The sequence below is a fragment of the Oryctolagus cuniculus genome, chromosome 21 (genome assembly GCF_051225735.1).
Source record: "Oryctolagus cuniculus isolate XC-2025 breed Fujian yellow rabbit chromosome 21, ASM5122573v1, whole genome shotgun sequence".
In the NCBI taxonomy this organism is placed as follows: Eukaryota; Metazoa; Chordata; class Mammalia; order Lagomorpha; family Leporidae; genus Oryctolagus; species Oryctolagus cuniculus.
Window position 1 is genome coordinate 23,115,153 of NC_142887.1, and position 21,187 is coordinate 23,136,339.

General features: G+C 52.6%; 1 protein-coding gene across 4 annotated transcripts in view; it reads left to right on the plus strand.

Moving 5' to 3' along the window:
• Window positions 1-10,145: 10,145 nt before the first annotated feature.
• Window positions 10,146-21,187, plus strand: part of SGSM1 (small G protein signaling modulator 1) — a 96,300-nt gene continuing 85,258 nt past the window's right edge. Inside the window, exons 1-2 of one of the 4 annotated variants that reach the window (XM_089322913.1) lie at window positions 10,146-10,301; window positions 10,394-10,437. In XM_089322913.1, coding sequence (XP_089179039.1) covers window positions 10,283-10,301; window positions 10,394-10,437 — 63 coding nt within the window. In that variant the 5' untranslated portion in view covers window positions 10,146-10,282. The remainder of the gene's footprint in view (window positions 10,302-10,393; window positions 10,438-21,187) is intronic. The other 3 variants (XM_089322916.1, XM_089322914.1, XM_089322915.1) reach the window with 3 other exon arrangements.

The window sequence follows — 21,187 nt, forward strand, 5'->3', positions numbered from 1 at the left end:
AAAGGTCTAGTATCCATAACACTTAAGGAATTGGTATAACACAACAACAAAAAGACAAACACTCCCATTTAAAAATGGGCAAAGGACTTGAATAGATATTACTCCAAAGAAGACATACAAATGACTCACAAGCGTATGAAAAGATGTTCAATATAATTAGTCACTAGGAAAATCCAAACCATAGTAAGATAAGACTTCATACCAACTAACATGACATAATTTTTTAAAATAAGGATTTTTTGAGTCAAAAATATGGAGAAATAAAGCCAGGCTCAAAAGACAAATACTATATATTATCTCTTATTTGTAGTAGTTAATTTAGATGAAGTAGAGGCCATATCATTTAGTATAAAGCCACATATCATGCCTCACTCTATCATTTCATACAAATGACAATGTACTCTTACTTCACCCATTAAAAAAAGAGAAACAAGGGGAGGAAGAGTGAGGGCTCCTGGGGTACTAGTAATGCTTTGCTCTTAATTTGGGTGTTAGTTACGAGTATGAGAAGATGACAAAAAACCTCATTTATCTGTACACTTATGTACATTTCTTGGTATGTATATTGTACTTCAATAAACTATTTAGAGGCTGGCGCTGTGGAGCAGCGGGATAAAGCTGCAGCCTGCAGCACCAGCATCCCATATGGGCACCGGTTCAGGTCCCGGCTACTCCACTTCCAATCCAGCTCTCTGTTTTGGCCTGGGAAAGCAGTAGAAAATGGACCAAGTCCTTGGGCCCCTGCACCTGCGTGGGAGACCTGGAAGAAGCTCCTGGCTCCTGGCTTCAGATCAGCTCTGGCCGTTGTGGTCATTTGGGGAGTGAACCAGCAGGTGGAAGACCTCTCTCTCTCTCTCTCTCTCTCTCTCTCTCTCTCTCTTTCTCTCTGGCTCTATCTCTCTCTGTAAATCTGTCTTTCAAATAAATAAAATAAATCTTTAAAAAAATAAATAAACTATTGAAGAAGTAGGACACATAAAACTACACACTTAAAAATAAGGGGAAACAGGAAGCCTTCTCCACTGTTGGTAGGGGACAAAATGGTATAGTTAATGTGGGAAAGACGTTCAAATTCCTCAAAATGTTGAACATGAAATTACCATGTCACCCACCAACTACTCCTAGGTACATACCCAGGTTCAATGAATAAGTATGTTTATTATGTCCATAAGTATGTTTATTATGTCCACAAAAAATGTGTACACAGATGTTCATAACAGCAATATTCACAGAAGTGAAAAAGTGGAAACAATGAATATATCCATCAACAGAGAACAGGTCTAGCCATATGATGAGACATTATCTAGCCATAAAAAGAGATGAGGTGTGTGGGGTCTTCAAAAGGTTTACAGAAAATGCTATTATGAAAAAAAAGTGTGGATTTCAAAACTGTTTTGCATCAAAACACACACTTTTTTTTTTAAAAGATTTTATTTATTTATTTGAGAGAGAGAGTTACAGACAGAGAGAGGTAGAGACTCAGAGAGAGGTCTTCCTTCTATTAGTTCACTCTCCAGATAGCTGTGCTGATCTGAAGCCAGGAGCCAGGAGCCAGGAGCCAGGAGCTTCCTCCAGGTCTCCCACACGGGCGAGGGGCCAAAGGACTTGGGCCATCTTCCACTGCTATCCCAGGCCATAGCAGAGAGCTGGATTGGAAGAGGAGCAGCCGGGACTAGAACTGGTGCCCATATGGGATGCTGGCACTGCAGGTGGTGGATTAACCTAGTGTGCCACGGCTCCTGCCCAACACACACGTTTTTGAGTCCTACTTTTCACAAGCTCTTGGAGTACTCTTGTGCTGATACATGCCACAACATGGCTGACCCTTGAAAGCATTATGCTGAGTAAGGAAGCCAGGCACAGAAGGCCAGAAGATACAAGTCAACAGAGACAGAAAGCAAATTTGGGGGAGGAGTCATGGGAATGACTGCACAGTGGGAGTACAGGGTTTCCTTTGGGGGTGATGAGAACATTTCAGAACTACATAGTGGATGGTTTCACAACTTTATGAATATAATCAATGCCACTGAACAGTCCACTCTAAGATGGCTACAATGGAGGCGGGTGTTTGACCTAGCAGTTAAGATGGTGACTGGGGTTGAGGGGAGGGACTACTGTTGTGGCTGAGTGGGTTAATGCCAGTGACACCAGCGTTCAATATGGATGCTCATTCCAGTTCCTAGTGCCTCACTTCCAATCCAGCTCCCTGCTAATGTGTCGCTCCCCCTCTTCGTGGAGGAACGACACAGGACCCTGCGCTGTTCTTTCGTCTGCTCGGCCCTCCCCGGGTTTGCTGCTGGTTCTTCCCGGGTTGGCTACTATCCCTTCCACCTCCGTGGAAGGGCAGTTCCCCCTGGCCACATTCCCCACTTCCGCAGGGGAGCGGCACACCGCCGGCCGGTTCTCTCGGGGGCTGCACGGGTTCCCTTAGATGTTCCCCATAGATGTTCCTGGTGCATGCCGTCTCTCTCCTCCTTTATAGTCCTCCTCCGCCAATCCTAACTCGGCTGCCCACACGCCGAGTACGCTGCTCTCCAATCAGGAGCAAGTCCTACAATTTATTAGTTGAACTGGAGGCAGCTGTGCGGAAGCTGTTTACTTCTCTCCCAGCGCCATATTGTGGGAGAGCAGATGCATAGAATAAGTCTTAATTCGAGTAACTTAGTCTAGTCCGGATTGCTCCCCACACTAATGCACCTGAGAAAACAGGCCCCTGTACCTATGTCAGAGACCTGGATGAAGCCCCTGGCTCCTGGCTTCAGACTGGCCTGGTGCTGGCCGTTGTGGCCATTTGGGGAATGAACCAGTGGATGGAAGATTTCTCTCTCTCTCTCTCTCTGTCTCTCTCTCTCTCTCTCTCTTTAACTCTGACTTTCAAAAATAAATCTTTTTTTAAAAGATGTCCATTGGGAGTCCATGTCCCTTATTGGAGTGTCTGGGTTCAAATCCCAACTCTGCTTCTGATTCCAGCTTCCTGCTAACAAGCACCCTGGAAGACAGCAGATGATGTAGGAGACCTTGTTTGAGTTTCCAACTTTTGGCTTTGACCTGGCCTAGCTGCAGCTCTTATGGCCATTTGGGGAATGAATCAACAGGTGGGAGCCCTCTGTCTCTGCCTCTCTGTCTGCTCTCAAATAAGTAAATAACAAAATGGTGCATTTATGCTATATGAATATTACTGTAATGAACAGAAAAGGGTGGTGATAGCTAGGACGTGTGATGAGAGTGGAGGAGGGAAATCACTGTGGGGATTGTGGGGTGACGTGCCCCCTCTGCTTCCGTTAGTCCTAACCGAATCCCTTCTCTTCCCTGTCTAGGCTCACGTCCACCTTAGGACTCTATACCTGTCCCTCCATGTTCCTAGGATGCTTTTCCTCCAACTCTTGGCCTGGCTGCCTCCCTCTCTGTCTGTGACTCAGTCCTCCTGCCCCTCTTCTGCCTTTGTGGAGTCACCTTAGGGGCCCCTTCCCAGGCCACCCAGTTCTCATGCTTCAAAGCGCTGAGCACAGTCTGATGCTTTACTGGTTTGATCATCTGCTTCTTGCTCAAATGTGAGCTCCATGAGAGAAAAAAAAAGTCACGTGACCCATCCACAGCCTCTTTCCCATGTTGGGCACAGTACCGACTTACCGAACAGATGAATGAATGAGTGAATGAAATTTGCCTGGAGGAAACTGGGGAAAAGTAGTTTGGTTTAAGTGAAAATGAAGCAGAGAAAAGTTGAGATGAACCATTCTTGTCTGTCTGCAGGGAGGAAGCAAGATGTTTTCCCCTTTAATTTTAGACTTGGAACTGTCTGAAGTCATCTCATTCCATCCCAGGGAGCTGCCAATTTTAAAATTCCTGTGGAGCTTTCCACTTCACCTCTTAGCTCCAGGATTCACATCCTTAGGGCTTGCACAGCCTGTTCTGTGAGCCGGATGCCAGCAGGCCTTGGCAACCTATGTAATCACACACATCCCTAACCTCTCACTGTTCCCCTTCCCTTCACAAGCTCACACTGTGTCTCTATTGCACCCTGGGAAAAGCTCCCTGCTCCAGTACCTGGGAGGCTCTGAGGAGAGGACTCATAAGCCTACCTTTGGCTATAGTCACTTCTCACATCTACTGCACTGATTTCTCTCTGCACTGGCACCTACTGGGGACCTGGGCAAGGCCTGATGCCCATTCATCAGTAACAGGAGCCCCATAAGAGCCAATGGATCCATGTCAGTGGATCACTGGGTGCTCCCCAGACATCCATTTCTGTGTCCTGTGTAGAGGTGGCCCACCCCATCTGCTGACCCATGGTAATCTTGTTCCACTTCAACAGATATTCAATTTGTCAGCATCATTTCCAATAGAAGTAACCATGCACCCCGGTTCAGGCCAATGCTACAAAGGTAACAGATGAGAGTAGTGCTTCTCCCTTCCTTCTGCACCAATGTTGGGTATGAGGCCTGGGCTTGTGGCAGCCATTCTGAGAGCATGAGGCATCAAGCCACAAACCAAGGATGTTGATGTAAGACAAAGAGCCTTGGTCACTGCTGCACTCCACCAGCCAATGAATCAATGCACAATAGGAACAGTGCTGAGGGGCCAAGAGCCCATGCAAATTTCTCATTTCTTTAGAAATAAGAAGGAGTAAAAGCCACCAACCCTGTCATCTTCCTTACCCCTCCCCTCCTTCAACCCCTCGCCACTCACCCTCTCTGTCCCCCCGCCGCCGCCATGTCCATGGGTGGTGGTGAGCATGGGGTCTATATCCACATTCATGGTACTTGAGCCTCAAAGGGATCAAATGCTTTGCTACACCACCATTCACTCTACACCTTTCCCGTTGCAGTGTCAGCCTGGCACCAGCCTTTGAGATAATATTCTATGGGAATATTGGAGGGTACTCTCCAGTTGTGAAATTGTTCATGAGAGCAGAAACTGAGTCAGTACAAATATTTAATCCTGGGACACAGCATACATGATGCAGCAGCCACACTTGGGAAATGTTTTTGAAGGTGTGAAAAGAAGTATTTAGATCTATATTTGTTGATTTAAGTGTTCATTTTTTCCTTTTGAAAATTATTCTTTATTTGAGTGGGTATAGATAGAGGTAGAGGTAGAGGTAGAGAGATAGAGAGAATGAATATCCACTTGTTCACTCCCCAAATGCCTGCAACATCCAGGGCTGGGCAGGTTGAAGCCAGGAGCCAGAAACTCCATCTGCATGTCCCATGAGGAGTGACAGGACTCCACTACTTGAACCATCCCTGCTGCCTTCCAGGATCTGCATTAGTAGGAAGCTGGAGTCAGGAGCCAGAGCTGGGGATTGAACCTAGGTACTCTGATGTGAAATGCTGGGGTCTCAATCACTAAATGTCCACTCCTAAATGTTCATATTTAACTAAAAAAGCAGGTTGGGGGCTGGCACTATGGTGTAGTGGGTAAAGCCGCAGCTTGCAGTGCTGGCATCCCATATGGGCACTGGTTTGTGTCCCAGCTGCTCCACTTCTGATCCAGCTCTCTGCTGTGGCCTGGGAAATCAGTAGAAGATGGTCCAAGTCCTTGGGCCCCTGCACCCATGAGGGAGATCCAAAAGAAACTCCTGGCTCCTGGCTTCGGATCGGTGCAGCTCTAGCCATTGTGGCCAATTAGGGAGTGAACCAGTGGATGAAGATCGATCTCTCTCTCTCTCTCTCTCTCTCTATCTCTCTCTATCTCTCTCTGCCTCTCTTTTTCTCTGTGTGTGTAACTCTGACTTTCAAATAAATAAATAAATCTTTTTTTAAAAAAGCAGTTTTTTTTTCTATCTGTGTTCATGGAAAGAGAGGAGTATACTGCACAGCATTATTGTATCAGTAAGATGATTTCAATGGCATGGAAGAGAAAAAGCCTAACTCAAAGACTTCCCAATGAGAAAAGGCACTTCAATATAACAAGAAATCCAGAAAATACAGATGACTTGTGGGGAGCAACCCGGACTGGACTAAGTTACTGAAATTAAGACTTATTCTATGCATCTGCTCTCCCACAATATGGCGCTGGGAGAGGAGGCAACAGCTTCTACCCAGCTGCCTCTCACCAACTTGACAAGCTGCAGGACCTGCTCCTGATTGGAGGAGAGCAGCGTACTCGGCGTGTGGGTAGCAGAGTTAGGATTGGTGGAGGAGGACTATAAAGGAGGAGAGAGACGGCATGCACCAGGAACATCTAAGGGGAACATCTATCTGAAGGAACACCTGTGCAGCCCCCGAGAGAGCCGGCCGGCGGTGTGCCGCTCCCCTGCGGAAGTGGGGAAAGTGGCCAGGGGGAACCGCCCTTCCACGGAGGTGGAAGGGTCAGTAGCCAACCCGGGAAGAACCAGCAGCAAACCCGGGGAGGGCCGAGCAGACAAAAGAACAGCGCAGGGTCCTGTGTTGTTCCTCCATGAAGACGGGGAGCGACAATGACTCAATAGAATTGAGAGTGCTGAAATAAACCCAAACATCTGTGATCAATTAATTTTCAAGGGATTGCCAAGACCAGTAGGGTGCTCTGGCTCCAGTTCTTGGTGAAGCTCCTAGCTCTACTTACTTCCCTGTATCAGTCACACCCTTGGGCTGATGGGTGACCACAGCACATAAAGTGTCAAAGCCCAGAAGTGGGGCTCTTTGTGTTCTAAGAGTAGGAAGAATGTTCCCACAGGGTACCTAGTATGCTTCCCCTGCATCTCATTGGCCAGAAATGTACCACATGTTCATATCTAAACCAATCACTGACAAAGGAAGCAGGAACATCTTGAATTGGCTTGGACCAATTAGGAACTATCCAGGATGAGAAGGGGAGCACTTCTTCCAAGACATATGGCAAGGGGAAGAGGGTGGACACCTGGACACATTCATTTTCACTAGGAAGAGGGGGAGCGGGACAGATATGGAGGTAACAACTCTATTAGGGTTCTCCAGAGAAACAAAGAACTGGTAGTGTGTGTATGTGTGTGTGCACATATACAGTCGTCCCTTGCTGTCTGGGGGGATTTCTTCCAGGACCCCTTGCAGACACCAGAATCCACAGATGCCCAAGTCCCTCATATGAAATGTTTAGTATTTGCATAGATGCTATGTACATCCTCCTGTGTACTTTCAATCTTCTCTAGTTGACTGATAATCTCTAATACAATGTAAATGCTATGCATATCATTGTTACACTGTATTGTTTGGGGAATACAATCAAGGAAAAGAGTCTGTACAAGCCCAGCACAGATGCCCTTTTTTTTATGAATACATTTGATCTGCAGTTGATTGAATTCATGGATGCAGAACCAGAGGGCCAACTGTGCCTACACACATACACTAGTATATGGAGATTTACTGTAAAAAATGGCTCACCCATTGATGCAGGCTGAGAAGTCTCAGGAGACCCAGAGGGGCTGATGTTGCAGATCTCATCTGAGTCTGAAGACCTAAGAAGAATCAAAGTTTCAAGTCAGGTCCCAAAACAGGCAAAGAGTCATCACCCCACTCAAGCTGCCAGGTAGAAGGAGCTTCCTCTTAATCTGTTCAGGTCTTCAACTGCTTGGCTAAGACTCACTGATCTCAGGCAAGGCCACCTGCTTCACCAAGGTCAATCTCATCGATAAATACTCACATAACACATGCAGAATAATGTGTGGCCAAACATCTGGGCACCCCATGGCCCAGTCAAGTGGACACAATGAGCCCCAATGCACAGCACACAAAAAGCAACGCTAACTGGGTTTCCTCCATAAGGGATGTTGGTTAAGAGTGCTTATGTTTGAATGCAGCCTCTATTACTTCCTGGCTACATGGCTTTGCTTACACTATTTCAATTCTCTGAGACTCCACTCCAAACTGCAGATCATAGGCAGAGCCTACATTATGGGGTTGTTTGGTGAATTAAATAAGATAATATGTGGGATGTTCATAGCACAATATCAGACACATTAAGTGCTCAGTAAATTGTAGCTATTATTAATTATTAATTGGGAGGCCATGTGCTGTACCAGTCATCCATGCCTCTCAGCTCCAAAGTAATTCTTCAGTGTTTGTGTCTGTAACACACTGGTCTTTCAAGGCATTTCTCATTTCCGCTGCGTGCAAAGCTGGACTTCCTCAGTAGAGGGTGCTGAAGGGACCCTGTAGGAAGAAGCAGCCTTTTGCTGGTGGCAGCTTCGACCATCCAGGAAGGCGTCACTTGTGGCCAGGGTGGCACGGCCCAGGTGATGGAATTCCCGGGCCCTGAGGAAGGCTTCAGGACCCCATTGCATTTTCCTGCTTTGGCCTCAAGGTGGATCCAAATCTAAGCTGCTGTTAGGTAAAGATGCCCTAGTGTTGAGTGTTCTAGCTGCAGTGGAGGGCAGCAGGCTGTGGACTGAGAGCCCGGGCAGTCCCTGGTCCCATCCAGGCCCATCTGCCTGCTGCTATTGAGCCAAACACCGTCAGGTCCTTTATCTTGGAAGCAAAATTCCAGGTCTTCTGGAAAGCACAGCACAGACCAATTGCCTAGACTCGGGGCTAGACAGGGAAAGAAACAGCATTTTGAAAGAAACAGCATTTTGAATGTCGATTTGCTAGAGTGAGACTTAGGCACCTCACTTTTCCAAAGGCCCCCAGCTAACTTTGGGGTGCAGCCAAGGAGGAGAACTGGTGGATCAGTCGCCCGGAGCCTGGGGTCAGAACATGGGCTGTGGCTCCCTTGCTTGAATAGAGCCCTCTCTGGACTTGGCTTTCTTCCTTGACCACAGATGGACCATGGGAAGGGGAGAGCCCAGAGCCCTTAGCACAGTGCCCAGCACATAGTAGGTCCTCAGCATTCGTTATTCTATTGCTGCTGAGCAACCACTCCCCATTCTCCAGGATCCTGGGAAACTCACCGGGGTGAGTAAGGGGTGGGGGTGAGGGGATGGATGGTGCTGCTCTCATCTGAGCAGCAGCGTCCTGACCCCACTATCTGGCCAAGTGGATGTTCCTATGGGTCCCCATTGCTGACCACCCAGAGTTGCCCTGCCCACATCCCATGCCCAGTCCTCCCAGCTCCCGTAGACTCTGGGAACACTCCTGATCTTTCCAGAGTCAGCTTTCTGTGCCTCATGGCCAAAGACCCTTGACACTGACCAATGGCAAAGGCAGACCCTGGACACCCTGCTGCAGGGAGAAGGGGCACACTGAGCTGTCCTGAAGGAAGTACCAGACACTGGGGCCCCTAGGAGACCTGCGAATCACCAAAGTGACCTTCAAGGCCCCACAGGATCTTGGCTGACCACCCCACTGGCCCCATCTCACTATGGTTCCCCTTGGCTCACTCGAGCTACTCCCAGCCACTGGTCACTCGCAGGCCCTTTGCTCTTGCTATGCCCTCGGCCTGAACTGCTCTCCCTCTGCAATCCGCAGGGCCCTGCCTCCTCCTTTCTCGGTTTGCTCACGTGTCACCTGCTCAGTGCAGCCTATTTCAGATACAGACCCCACCTGTCTGGGCCTCCTGGCTCCCTTGCCTACTTCATTTTTCTCCAGAACCTTCCAGAGTACTCCCTCATCTGCTTATGCATTTTATTGTCTGCCTCCTAAGCCGCACGCGGGCAGGCTTTTCGTCTGTCTGGTGCACTCCAGAATCCCCAGCAGAGTCACCTGGCCACAGCAGGTGCTCAGTCAATATTGACCTGAGTCGTGGACAGCCACAGCCAGGGACTTGGAGGCGGCTGGGGCGGGGGGTGCTCTAGGTGGGACAAGCCTTTGGCCTGCAGAGGCTACTCCCTGCCCAGCCCTACCCCTACCCCCCACCCCGGGGTCCTGGTTGGCAAGTGCATCCTGTTGGGGGCAAACTCCAGGGCGGACCCCACTCCCCCAGCGACCTGCATGTAGGGGAGGGGGTATTTAACTCCCAGTCTCTTCTGGATGGACAGCTGGCGTATCTTGAAAGACTGCCATGCACAGCGTCGCGCCTTTTTCCCCAGTCTGCGTCAAGTGCTTTCCCCCCACTATTTCTTTAAGGGCTCTGATAGTTTTACACTACCTCGTACCCATTTTACATGGACAAAAACGGAGGCTCCGCGAGCACCGTGTCTCCGGTGTCTTGTTTGGGGCTGGCGCAAGGCAAGACGTTCGGGGACTAACGCGGGGCGCGCGCTGTGCGGGCTCGGAAGCGCTCGTGGGGCGGGGCGCTCGCGGCCGGGCCTGACGTCGGGCGCCCTCCGGCCGTCACTCGGCGCCCGGCCCCGCCCCGCCCCGCCGCGCCGAGCCGAGCCGGGGAGCCGGAGCCAGAGCCGGAGCCGCCGCCGCCGCCGCGCCCGGGACCCGCCGTGCCGCGCGCAGCCATGGCTTTGACCCCCGCAGGTGAGGGGCGCTGGCGCGGGGGCGGCGGGAGGGCAGCCCCGGGCCCGGCTCCTGCTCCTCTGCTGACCCCGCTCTCCCGTCTTCCCCCGCAGAGGCCGAGACCCGCCAGAGGCTGCTGCGCACCGTCAAGAAGGAGGTAGGGGCCGGGCCGGGGGCGCGGGCCGCCACCCCCAGGGAGGCCGCAGAGGCGGCCACAGCCACGCCGGGGAAAGAGTGGCCGGGGAGGGTGGCCCCTGGCGGCGGCAGGGTGGGGGGAGTGGGGGTGGCCGCCGCGAGTGTGGGGCTCACCTGGGTGGGCGTTTACCTGCCACGGGGCTGGAGGGGAGGCCGCCCCCAACGTCTCAGAGCTGTGTGCAGAGGCGGCCGCGGCTGGGGAGGACCCATTCTTGTAGGGCAGCAGGTGTGTGCATCTTGGAGGGGTACAGGCTGGGGGTGGGGGCGCCAGATGAGGCTGTGCAGGAGGCAACAGGAAAGGGGCTGGGTTCGATTTGCGAAGATAAAGTCCTTCCCTCAGCCCCAAATTCCCAGGCCATATCCAGGAGGCGGGGGTCCTCCTCCCTGGGTCAGCTGTGGCTTCCCCAAAGACAGCGTCATCTCAGCACCCTCACCTCTGCCCTGCATACCTGCAGGAGGGAGAGAGTCAAACGGGCTCCCTCTGCTCTCTGGCTCCCCTCTCTCTCCCTGGGGCCTTTGGGGTTAACAGCCAGCAGCTTCCCAGGCCCACACTGCCTGGGAGTGCATAGCTGGGGTGGCCTTAGATGCCTAGAATGTGTGTGTATGTGTGCTTGTGTGTGTGTGCATGCATGTGTGCACGCCCACGCCTGTGTGGTGAGGATGTGGGGCTGGGAGCCTGTGTGTATGCCAGCCTCCGTGTAGCTGAATGGAGAAGTCAGAGTGCGTATCTCTGTGTACGTGTGTTTGTCTGTCTTGGGTGCGTCTGTGTAAGATGCATGAGTGAGGCTGTGACTGTGTGTGTGTGTGTGTGTGCGCGTGCGTGTGCGCGCCTGGTTGTGGATATGTTATCCTGTCCCTCCTCCCAGACTCCATCCCTAGCCTGGGAGCTCTCCACTGCCTCTGAGCTTTCTGAGTCTTTGCGTGGCTGAAGATCTTGGGGGCCAGCCAGACCCTGCTCCTGTCTTGTGTTGCGTGTATGTGCGCACGCATGTGAGCCTGTGTGTGTGTTGGGGGTGCTTGCGTGTGGTGGCAGCACCGAGCACCAGGGAGGAGCCCCTCCCTCTGCGGTGGCAGCCTGGAGGCGGGAACCTGTTGCTGCCCCACCCTCCTGGGCGGGTGGGTGTGTGCCTCGGTGTGTGGCCCTGTGTGGCAGGTCCCTTTGTGTTCAGTCAGCCCCAGGGCTGGGTGCACATTCTACTGTTTTCAAATAAGAGACATGCAGGGTATGTGGGGTCCCTCAGAAAGGCCTAGAAGTTTTCATTTGCAGTCCTGGTGTTGAGACTGCACACAGAAAGCAGTCCAGACCCTGTTTCCATCAGAACTCTGAGACCCTCAACATGCTGATGGCTACCACAGGGGGCAGGTGTATATGGACTCCACAAAAATCCTTAGGCTTAAGACAAAAACAAAAACAAGAATGTGCTGCCGTCTTTCCTTGTAATGACGTGGTTAGCTGGCTCAGGGGGGAGGAGTCTGTTAGCAGGCAGAATAGAGTGTTAGCCAGGCCTGGGGGGTGGGGGGCTGTGGCCTGGCTCTCTCCATGCCATAGCACAGCCCTCTCCCCTATCCAAGACTGTGGAAGGATGCATTGGCCCTGATGCCCTCTGAGGTCCAGTCTGTGTCAGTCTAGTTTGGGTAACTGGGTGGGCAGTGGGCGACACGTTGACACCTGTGGCCAGCGGTCTGGACTGCACCATTTCTCCTGGGAACAGATGGCTTCGGGGCTTGGTTTTCTGCCCAGCTCAAAGCTGAGCCAGGTCCTGATGAAAGTGACCTCTTGTCACTCTGCTTGGTGCTTTGAACCCCAGATCTGCAAACAGAAGGCAGGATTCACAATGGCAGGTTCGCAGCTGCTTCTAAAATCCTGCATTTCTAGGACCCAGTCCTTCTAGAAATCACAGCTTCCATTTATTGGGGGGGGGGGGTGGCAGCTGTGTGCAGTTCCCTTCTGCACAGTTGCTTGTGAAGTGGGTGGGGTTGTCCCCATCATATATACAAGGAAACTGAGGCTTGGAGGAGTGAAGTGACTTGCCCCAGAACACCCAGCCAGGAAACAGCTTACTAAACCTCAGGATGGTCCAACATCAGAGCCAAGCTTGTACCTCCAGTCTAACAGCATGCCTGTTCATGTCTACCTTGGGGTGGGTGATTGGTATTAGTCCCATTGTACAGATGAGAAGACTGAGGCCTACAGAGGGTACTTTTTAATTTTTTTAAAGATTTATTTATTTGAGAGGCAGAGTTATAGACAGAGAGAGGGAGAGACAGAGAGAAAGGTCGTCTATCCGCTGGTTCACTCCCCAAATGGCCTCAAAGGCTGGAGCTGGGTGGATCTGAAGCCAGGAGCCAGGAGCTTCTTCTGGATCTCCCACATGGATGCAGGGGCCCAAGCACTTGGGCTGTCTTCCACTGCTTTCCCAAGCCATTAGCAGGGAGCTGGATTGGAAGTGAAGCAGCTGGGACTTGAACTGGTGCTCATATGGGATGCCAGCACTGCAGGCAGAGGCTCCATCTACCAAACTACAGTGCTAACCCTCAGAGAGGGTATGCAATATTTCAAGGGCACAGAACCAATGGAGGGGAACAAGTTCAAGTCTTCTTTGAGTCCCCTGTTTCATGCCTTGGGAGCCCGTAAGGCGTGGTGACAAGTCCCTGCGCCTCCAAGCAGGACCCTTGCCCTTTCCTTCCTTTCCCAACTCTGGGGGGGAAACTCCCCCACTGTGAGAGAGCCGATCTGCAGAGGAATGGAGGGAAGAGCTGTTTGTCTAGGACTCTGAGAGTCAGATCTTCCCTCTCCCCATCCTTTGGGTTCAGAAGAGCCACATCCCTGCCTCACGGCCCCGGAGGCACCTCCCACCCTTGTTTCTCAAAGGGCTGCCTTCACCAGCAGCTGTCTCACTCAGTGAGCCTGGCAACCACCATGGGGCTGGGAACTCTGTCCAGTGCTGACCTGGAGGGCCAGTAGGACCTGCACCCATGAGGCAGGTCAGGAAGGAGCACTGAACTGAGCCAGAGCTGGGTTCAAGTCCCAGGTGCTTTTCTTTATAACAGTTGTACATGAGACACTGGGTTAGGGTCTGTGGGTACAAAGGCAAGCAAGACAGGTTCTGTCCATGACCTGCAGCGGCTGGCCCTCCAGTCTGGCAGACGCTTGGGTGTCATTATAGGGATTAAGTGCAGGTGGTGCCCAGACGCCTGAGGGGGGGAGGAGCAGGACAGGGAGAACTGAGCAGGTGCAGGGGGCCCGGGAAGGCGTGCCTGAGAACGAGATGTTTGAGAGATGAGCAGGCCTTTAGGTGAAGGGTTGGGGTCCCGGCAGGGGAGGGGGACTGTTCCCAGGAGAGGCTTTGTGTCTGGAGGGTGTACGCAGGCGAGAAAGAATTGGAGCAGAGAGCAAGGAAGATGGCGCCAGGTGCTGAGGGGACAGAGCACAGGGTCTTAGCCCAAGGTGAAGGGGATGTGTTGGGGAGGACATAGGGAGGGCCGCTGAACTCGGTTGCTGGCTAACTGCACCACCTTGGAGAAGATCTGTCCTTACCTGCATGAGGGTCTGAGTCCCAGGCTGTTCTTAACAGGTGGAGATGACTCACCTGGCAGGATAAGCAGTGTGAAGACACGCACCCCCCTTAGCCTGAGCTTCTCCTGGCCAGGCATCTGTCCCAAGTGCTACCGAGGGCACGCTGGGGACATCAAGGCCATAGCAAAATTTCCTCCATTTAAGCCCAGCCAGCTCCATCCTGGCTCTCTCTGCCCTCCCTGCTACCTCTTAATTTTGTTTTGGTTTCTGGAGCGAGCAGGGACTGGCTTCTCGTTGTCATGGCAACTGCCATTAAAGGAGCCAGGCACGTGATGCCAGTGGATAACGGAAGCAAAGTGACTAACTGCCTTGTTTTTCTGCCTCTGGCTGGGCCTTGGAGGCCTCTTAATTGGAGGGGAGCAGGCAGGGGCCTGTGGGTAGCAGATGAGACCCCGGGAATGAGGCAGGAAGGTGGGGGCACATCCTGGAGGGGAAGCTACATTTAGCTCTGCGCATGGGAGCTGGTGGGAGAAGGGCTGTGATCCTGGCGCTGATGTCACAGCTGTCGGGCACAGCCTGTCCGGGGAACTGGGCCTTGCAGCCTTCAAGCTGGGGGTGCTGGGGAGAGAGGGAGGAAGGTGGGAGGGAAATGATGGGAGCACCTGACGTTATTACGAAGTGATCATAACCCAGGGTTCTTCCTGAGGGAGGGGACTGGTTAGGTCCTGCCCCCCCCCCCCCCCGGTTGAGTTAGAATTGGCTAGAAGTCACCCAGTTACATCTGAATTTCAGATAAACGGTGAATAAGTTTTTCACGTCAGTCTGCCTCGCTCAGTCTGGCAACCCCACCCCAGGAGGACATTTGGCAATATGTGGAAACATTTTTGTTGTCACAGCTGGCGTTGCTGCTGGCATCCGTCAGGAAGAGGCCACGGGTGCAGCTTAGCTTCCTGCAAGGCACGAGACATCCCTCCGACACAGCCACTACTGTCGCCACAAAGAAGGGTCCAGCCCAGAATGACAGTACTACCCCTAATCCAAAATGTGTAGGACCACAGGTGTTTTGGATATGGGATTTGGGAATATTCGCATCTACATAATGGGATATCTTGAGGCTGCGACCCAAGTATAGACATGAAATTCATTTATGTTTCATAATGACCTTATACACATAGTATGGAGGTCATTGTATACGATGTTTTTAGTGCACTGTAGTTTTACAAATCTTATTATTTAGTTAGTTACAAGGCAAAGAGACAGGTCCAGAGAACTTTTATCCATTGATTTACTCCATAGGTGTCTGTAGCAGCCAAGGGTGGGCCTGAGCCAAAGCCAGGAGCCAGAAGCTCAATCTGGGTCTCCCACATGAGTAGCAACTACTTGAGCCATCACCACTGCCTCCCAGGTCTGCATTAGCAGGAAGCTGGAGGCAGGAGCCAGAGTCTGGTGCTGGACCCTGCTCTCCATACTAGGTCACAGCATCTTAGCCGCCGAGCCAGACGCCCACTCCATGAACCTGTGTTTTGACTGCAGCCCATCACAGGAGGGCCACTGCTTGGAAAGTTCTGGGTTTGGGAGTATGTTGGATTTGAGATTGCACCAGCAATTGCTGGCTTCCTCTCTGTTCACCGAGGGCGTCCGTCCTGAGCACCGTGCTGAGCCGCTCCCTGAGCGTGACCCTCTGCACTCCTCATCTCCTTTGTTCAGTGGATGCGGATCTGCAAGCCCAGAGATGTGGCGCAGTTCCCCTTCGGGTCACACAGCCGGTCAGTCCCTGGGGGAGCCAAGTCCATGCTTTGCCAGGACCCGGATGGTAGCCTCGTGATCCTGCCTGACAGTGGGCAGTAGTAGAGAGCTGTGACTTTCAGGCGAGTCTGTGGACAGCGCTTAGGGTCAGGTGCATACAGGGGAAGCAGATGAGGCAGGTACGGTGCCTCCAGCCCAGCTCGTGCAGGCCAGGCCGTGGTGTTCAGACTTACCCCTATCAGAGAGCAGAGTGCTCTGGAAGATCTGTGAGCAGGAGAGGGTACTTCGAGCTGTACTTGGGGAAGTCTCAGCTGAGAGCAAGCACTGGATGGACAGTGTCTGGCAGCTCTTAGAGGAAAACTCCCTTCCTTGCCATAGCCCTCCCTGCCTGCTTCCCTCCAGCGCCTGTCCTGAGATCCTGTGTGTTGAGAAGTGAAGCCGAGTTCTGACAGGTGCTCGCTGAGTGGACCGGGTATCTGCATACAGGACGTCCGTGCAATCACAGGGAAGATGCTGTGAGGGAAACAGAGGCTGGCCGGGGATGGGAAGGGCTTGCAGGGGGAGGGGAGGGATGGTCTCTTTGGTGAGATAATATTGGGAGGGATGGAGGGAGGAAGTGGTAGAGACATCCACAGGAGGGATGTGCCCAGCAGAGGGAACAGCATAGGCGAAGGTCTTTTTTTGTTTTTTGTTTTTAAGATTTATTTATTTGAAAGAGTTACATAGAGAGGAGAGGCAGAGAGAGAGAGCTCTTCCATCCGCTGGTTCACTCCCCAGTTGGCCACAATGGCTGGAGCTGTGCCCATCCGAAGCCAGGAGCCAGGAGCTTCTTCCGGGTCTCCCACGCGGGTGCAGGGGCCCAAGGACTTGGGCCATCTTCTACTGCTTTCTCATGCCATAGCAGAGAGCTGGACAGGAAGTAGAGCAGCTGGGACTCCAGCCAGCGGCCATATGGGACACCGGTGCTTCAGGCCAAGGCGTTAACCCACTGCGCCTGCAGTGCTGGCCCTGCGAAGGTCTTGAGTTGGACAAAGAATAGCAAGGAGGCCCATGAGGCCGGGGCAGAGCGAGCGAGAGTGGAGGAGGAAGAACCAGAGGCCCATTCTGCGGGTGACAGCTTTGACTTTCACTCCCTGGAAGATGAGTGCCCTGGGGGACTTCTGATCAGGGGGGTGGGAAGCAAAGACAGACACCACCAGGTCATCAGACAAGAAAGGAAAGGCCCCAGATTGTTATTTGCTGAGCTTTCAATTCCTGGGCTGGAAATCACCCGCTCCGGCACCCACTCCCCGGCTCCCCTGCTGTGCCGGGCGGGGGCTCCAGAATCGCTTGCTGAACGGATGCCAGGTGGGGTATTTTGGGCTCTCTGACGCTTTGCAGGATTGGCTCTGATCAGCTGGCGTGCGTCGTGTTTGTGGGCTTCGGAGGGCAGAAAGCCTGCTCATGAATAATGCAGCCCCGTCCACCCCGTGCGCTTTGGTGCTTTTTCAGGTCCCTGGCTTCCCGGAGCTTTGGATGGTGATGGGTGTTGTTGGCAGGCTCGGGCACCTGGGCTCCATGTGACAAGAGTGGCAGGAGGGCCCTAGCTGGGGGTCTCTCCTACAGCAGCCTCAGGAGGGGCTCTGGGAGCTGGAGTAGTGCTTGGTGCTGGTCGATGGGTAGGAAAGGACGTTTGAGCACCTGCAAAGGGCCTACAGGGCAGGAAGGGAGGGTCTGAGTCCTTGTTCCAGCCCTGCCCCTAACAACCTGGGTGGCTCCTGGCCCTTCTTTCTTTCCTCTGAGTGACAGAGACAGAGCTCCCATCTTCTGGGTCTCCCTCCACGTGCCCACATCTGGGCAGCCAAGCTTGCTGCAGGCACCTATCACTTAGCAAGAGCTGAGGCTGGGCCAGGCCAAAGCCAGGAACTGGGAATTCAATCCAGGTCTCCAATGTGGGCAGCAGGGACTCAAGTGCTTGAGCTATCAAGCTGCTGCCTCCTACGTGTGCATTAGCAAGAAGCTGGAATGGAAGTGGACCTGGGACTTGAACCCATGTACCCTGGTAGGGAACATGGTATCTTTTTTTTTTTTTTTTTTTTTTTTTTTTTGACAGGTAGAGTGGACAGTGAGAGAGAGACACAGAGAGAAAAGTCTTCCTTTACCGTTGGTTCACCCTCCAAATGGCTGCTGCGGCCAGCGCACAGCGCTGATCCGAAGCCAGGAGCCAGGTGCTTCTCCTGGTCTCCCATGCGAGTGCAGGGCCCAAGCACTTGGGCCATACTCCACTGCACTCCCGGGCCACAGCAGAGAGCTGGCCTGGAAGAGGGGCAACCGGGACAGAATCTGGTGCCCCGACCGGGACTAGAACCCGGTGTGCCAGTGCTGCAGGTGGAGGATCAGCCTATTGAGCCGCAGCGCCAGCCGAGAACATGGCTTCTTAATTGCTAGTCCCAGTGACTATGCCAGCTCCCTCCCTATGGTCACGTTTTCCTGCTTTCTGAGTGGATGGGTTTGGACAACTCCAGGATTCTAAGAACCTTGGCTTATCTAATTTGGGCTGGCGCCACTTTCCGAGAGCCAAGTCTCCCCTGTTTTCTCTACTCTGAATTTGCCAAGTCTATATTTAAGACTCATGAAAACTCAGCAGCTGATAAGACGTTTCAGGAAAGCCAAGGCTCAGCGAAAGCCATCCTAATGAGATAAGGATTTATAAAAAAAATGACATATAAAGAGCACCTTTATAGATGACCCCATTTGATTATCCAAGTGCCCCATGAAGTGGATCAAAGACCCTTTCATGGATAAGGAAGGCGAGGCACAGAGATGCCTATGAACTTGCCTAAGGGCATGGAGATTATCATTGTATGGCCTGGGGTCTTGCCCCAGAGCTCGGCTGGGCACTAGTCTGCAGCTAAACCCAGCATCCCGCCCACAGTTCAGAGCTACACTGAGCGGGTGCAGTGAGGGGCGGAACCAAGCTGAGGGGTCACATGGCCCTGAGTTTGAATTGTGGCCCTGCCATCCCATAGCTGAGCGAACCTCTCTGATGTTAGTTTCCTCGTGTGTCCAACAGCAGGGGCAGGTCCACCCCACAGCAGGGCAGCTGTGCTGCTGCTGCTGGCCATCAGCAGTGTTTCTGGGGAGGCCTGGCACGGTGCACGGCACAGCCTGTTGGGAGCAGTGGGTCCCGTCACAGGACGACACTTTGCTGCCCTGTCTGGTCATATGGGAACTTGCAGGTGCTCTCAGCACGGATCTTGCTGTCGCTGCGTGAGCCCGGGGCTGGGGACACTGCAGTCCCCAGAGCAGTGCTGTAGAATGATTAGGAAGAGCTGTCTGTTGAGATCCAAAGCCCTTGAGTGGGAGTGAGCAGGGCTGAGCCTCCGTTGGCTGCATCGCCATCCTGGGGCGGGCAGCTGGATGCCCATCTGAGTCCCGCTGCCCATCAGCCCCATGGAGATGGTCCCCTGGGAGCCTCCTGGCCCTGCTGCTTGATGGTCACAGCCGCGGGCTGGGTAAGGAGGCTAAGAGTGCTAACCTCAGATGGGGGCAATGATTTTTTCCTTCTTTTAATGATTGGAGAGCTTGGGAGGTGAATAGATTTTTGTGCTTTTTATCTTTGCACAGTTGTGCAGGACCCTCTGACTGTGGGTGTTTAAGAAGAGCAGCAAATGTGCCTTCTGCAGGAATCCCCCCTTTAAAACTCAGCTAGTAGAGGTTGTGAGAGTTCACGCGACCTGGTGGTACTGGCGGCATTCAATGACATCCCCCTTCAATCTTCTTATTTAGTAAGTTGTGCTTAATCGGTAAATTAGAATTGCAGCAACCACCATTTACCAAGCACTGCTCCCATGCATTGCTTTGCTTTGTCTGACCTAATGCACAGAGCCATCTTCCTGTAGAGCAGGTGCAGGTAGCCGCTCCTGTTTACTGACAAGGAATTTGAACTCAGAGAGGGAAAGGAATTGAATCAGAGCTGAGAAGCTCTGAGCAGGTAGCCGAGCAGGTCATTTTGGCCACCTCCATCTTCCATCCATGTCAAGTTGGATAAAGCCCTGTAGAAGCAGAGAAGGAGGCAAAAAAAAATTGGATTCCTTGGTTCAGAATTTGGGGTGCATCAGCTTCAGGTACAGCTATAGCTAGGGGCCCCTGTGATGTCATCAGGGCACTGTGTCACCATCTCTCTGCTGTCTTCCTCTGCATTTGTGGGCTTCAAGCTCAGCCTGTCTCTGTGGCCCAGCAGCTCCAGGGACACAACCTGATGCTGGGCATGGCGGCAACAGGGAGTGCTTCTCCCTTCATGAGTGTCCAGTCTCTCCGATCCAGCTCCAGTCACACTGTGCCAATCACAGTGGGACAGATTGCTCTGATGGGTCAAGTCTGGAGGGGCAAAGGGCAGAGTCAACCTGAGGGTAAGGAAGGGGCCCTGGAGAAGAGGCAGGGTGAAGTGACCAGCCGGGGCGATGCAAACAGGCAGACAGGCCGCGGCCAACTATAGCAAGGGGCAAGGACACTTGTGTTTGGAGCTCGATCTTGCACAGGATGAGTCCGCTCTTGTGCTGTGCCAGTGTGGTTCCGGGTGCTGCCTGGAGACTCACTGCGTGCCAGGTATCTGCCAGATCCAGGTGTGAAGCCCTGAAATGGTGCCTTCTGTATCTAGTGTGTGCAAAGAGTGTGTTCCGCCTTCGCAGTGCTCCTAAGGGGTCCCCAGCCCAGACCCCCAGTGTGGTGCAGAATCCCCCTGTGCATCTTAGGATGATAACAAAGTGTGATTGTCCAGGTGGCCTTTTTTTATTTTATAAAGGCTTTACTTTTTTTACATTTAAAAAAAATTTTTTTGAAAGATTTATTTATTTATTTGAAAGTCAGAGTTACACAGAGAGAGGAGAGGCAGAGAGAGAAAGAGGTCTTCCACCCGATGGTTCACTCCTCAATTGGCCGCAATGGCCGGAACTGTGCTGATCTGAAGCCAGGAGCCAGGAGCTTCCTCTGGGTCTCCCATGCGGGTGCAGGGGCCTAAGGACTTGGGCCATCCTCTATTGCTTTCCCAGGCTGTAGCAGAGAGCTGGATTAGAAGTGGAGCAGCCAGGACTTGAACCAGCACCCATATGAGATGCCAGTGCTTCAGGCCAGGGCGTTAACCTGCTGTGCCACAGTGCCGTCCCCACTCTTTTTTAATTTTAAGATTTATTTATTTATTTGAAAGGCGGAGTTACAGAGAGGGACAGAGGCAGAGAGAGGGGTCTTCTGTCCTTTGGTTCACTCCCCAAATGGCTGTAATGGCTAGGTCTAGACCAGATAGAAGCCAGGAGCCAGGAGCTTCATTTGGGTCTCCCACATGGGTCACAGGGACCCACACGCTTGGGCCATCTGCTGCTGCTTTCCCAGGCACGTTAGCAAGAAGCTGGGTCAGAAGTGGAGCAGCCAGGATTCGAACGGAGTCCGTATGGTATGCTGGCACTGCAGGTGG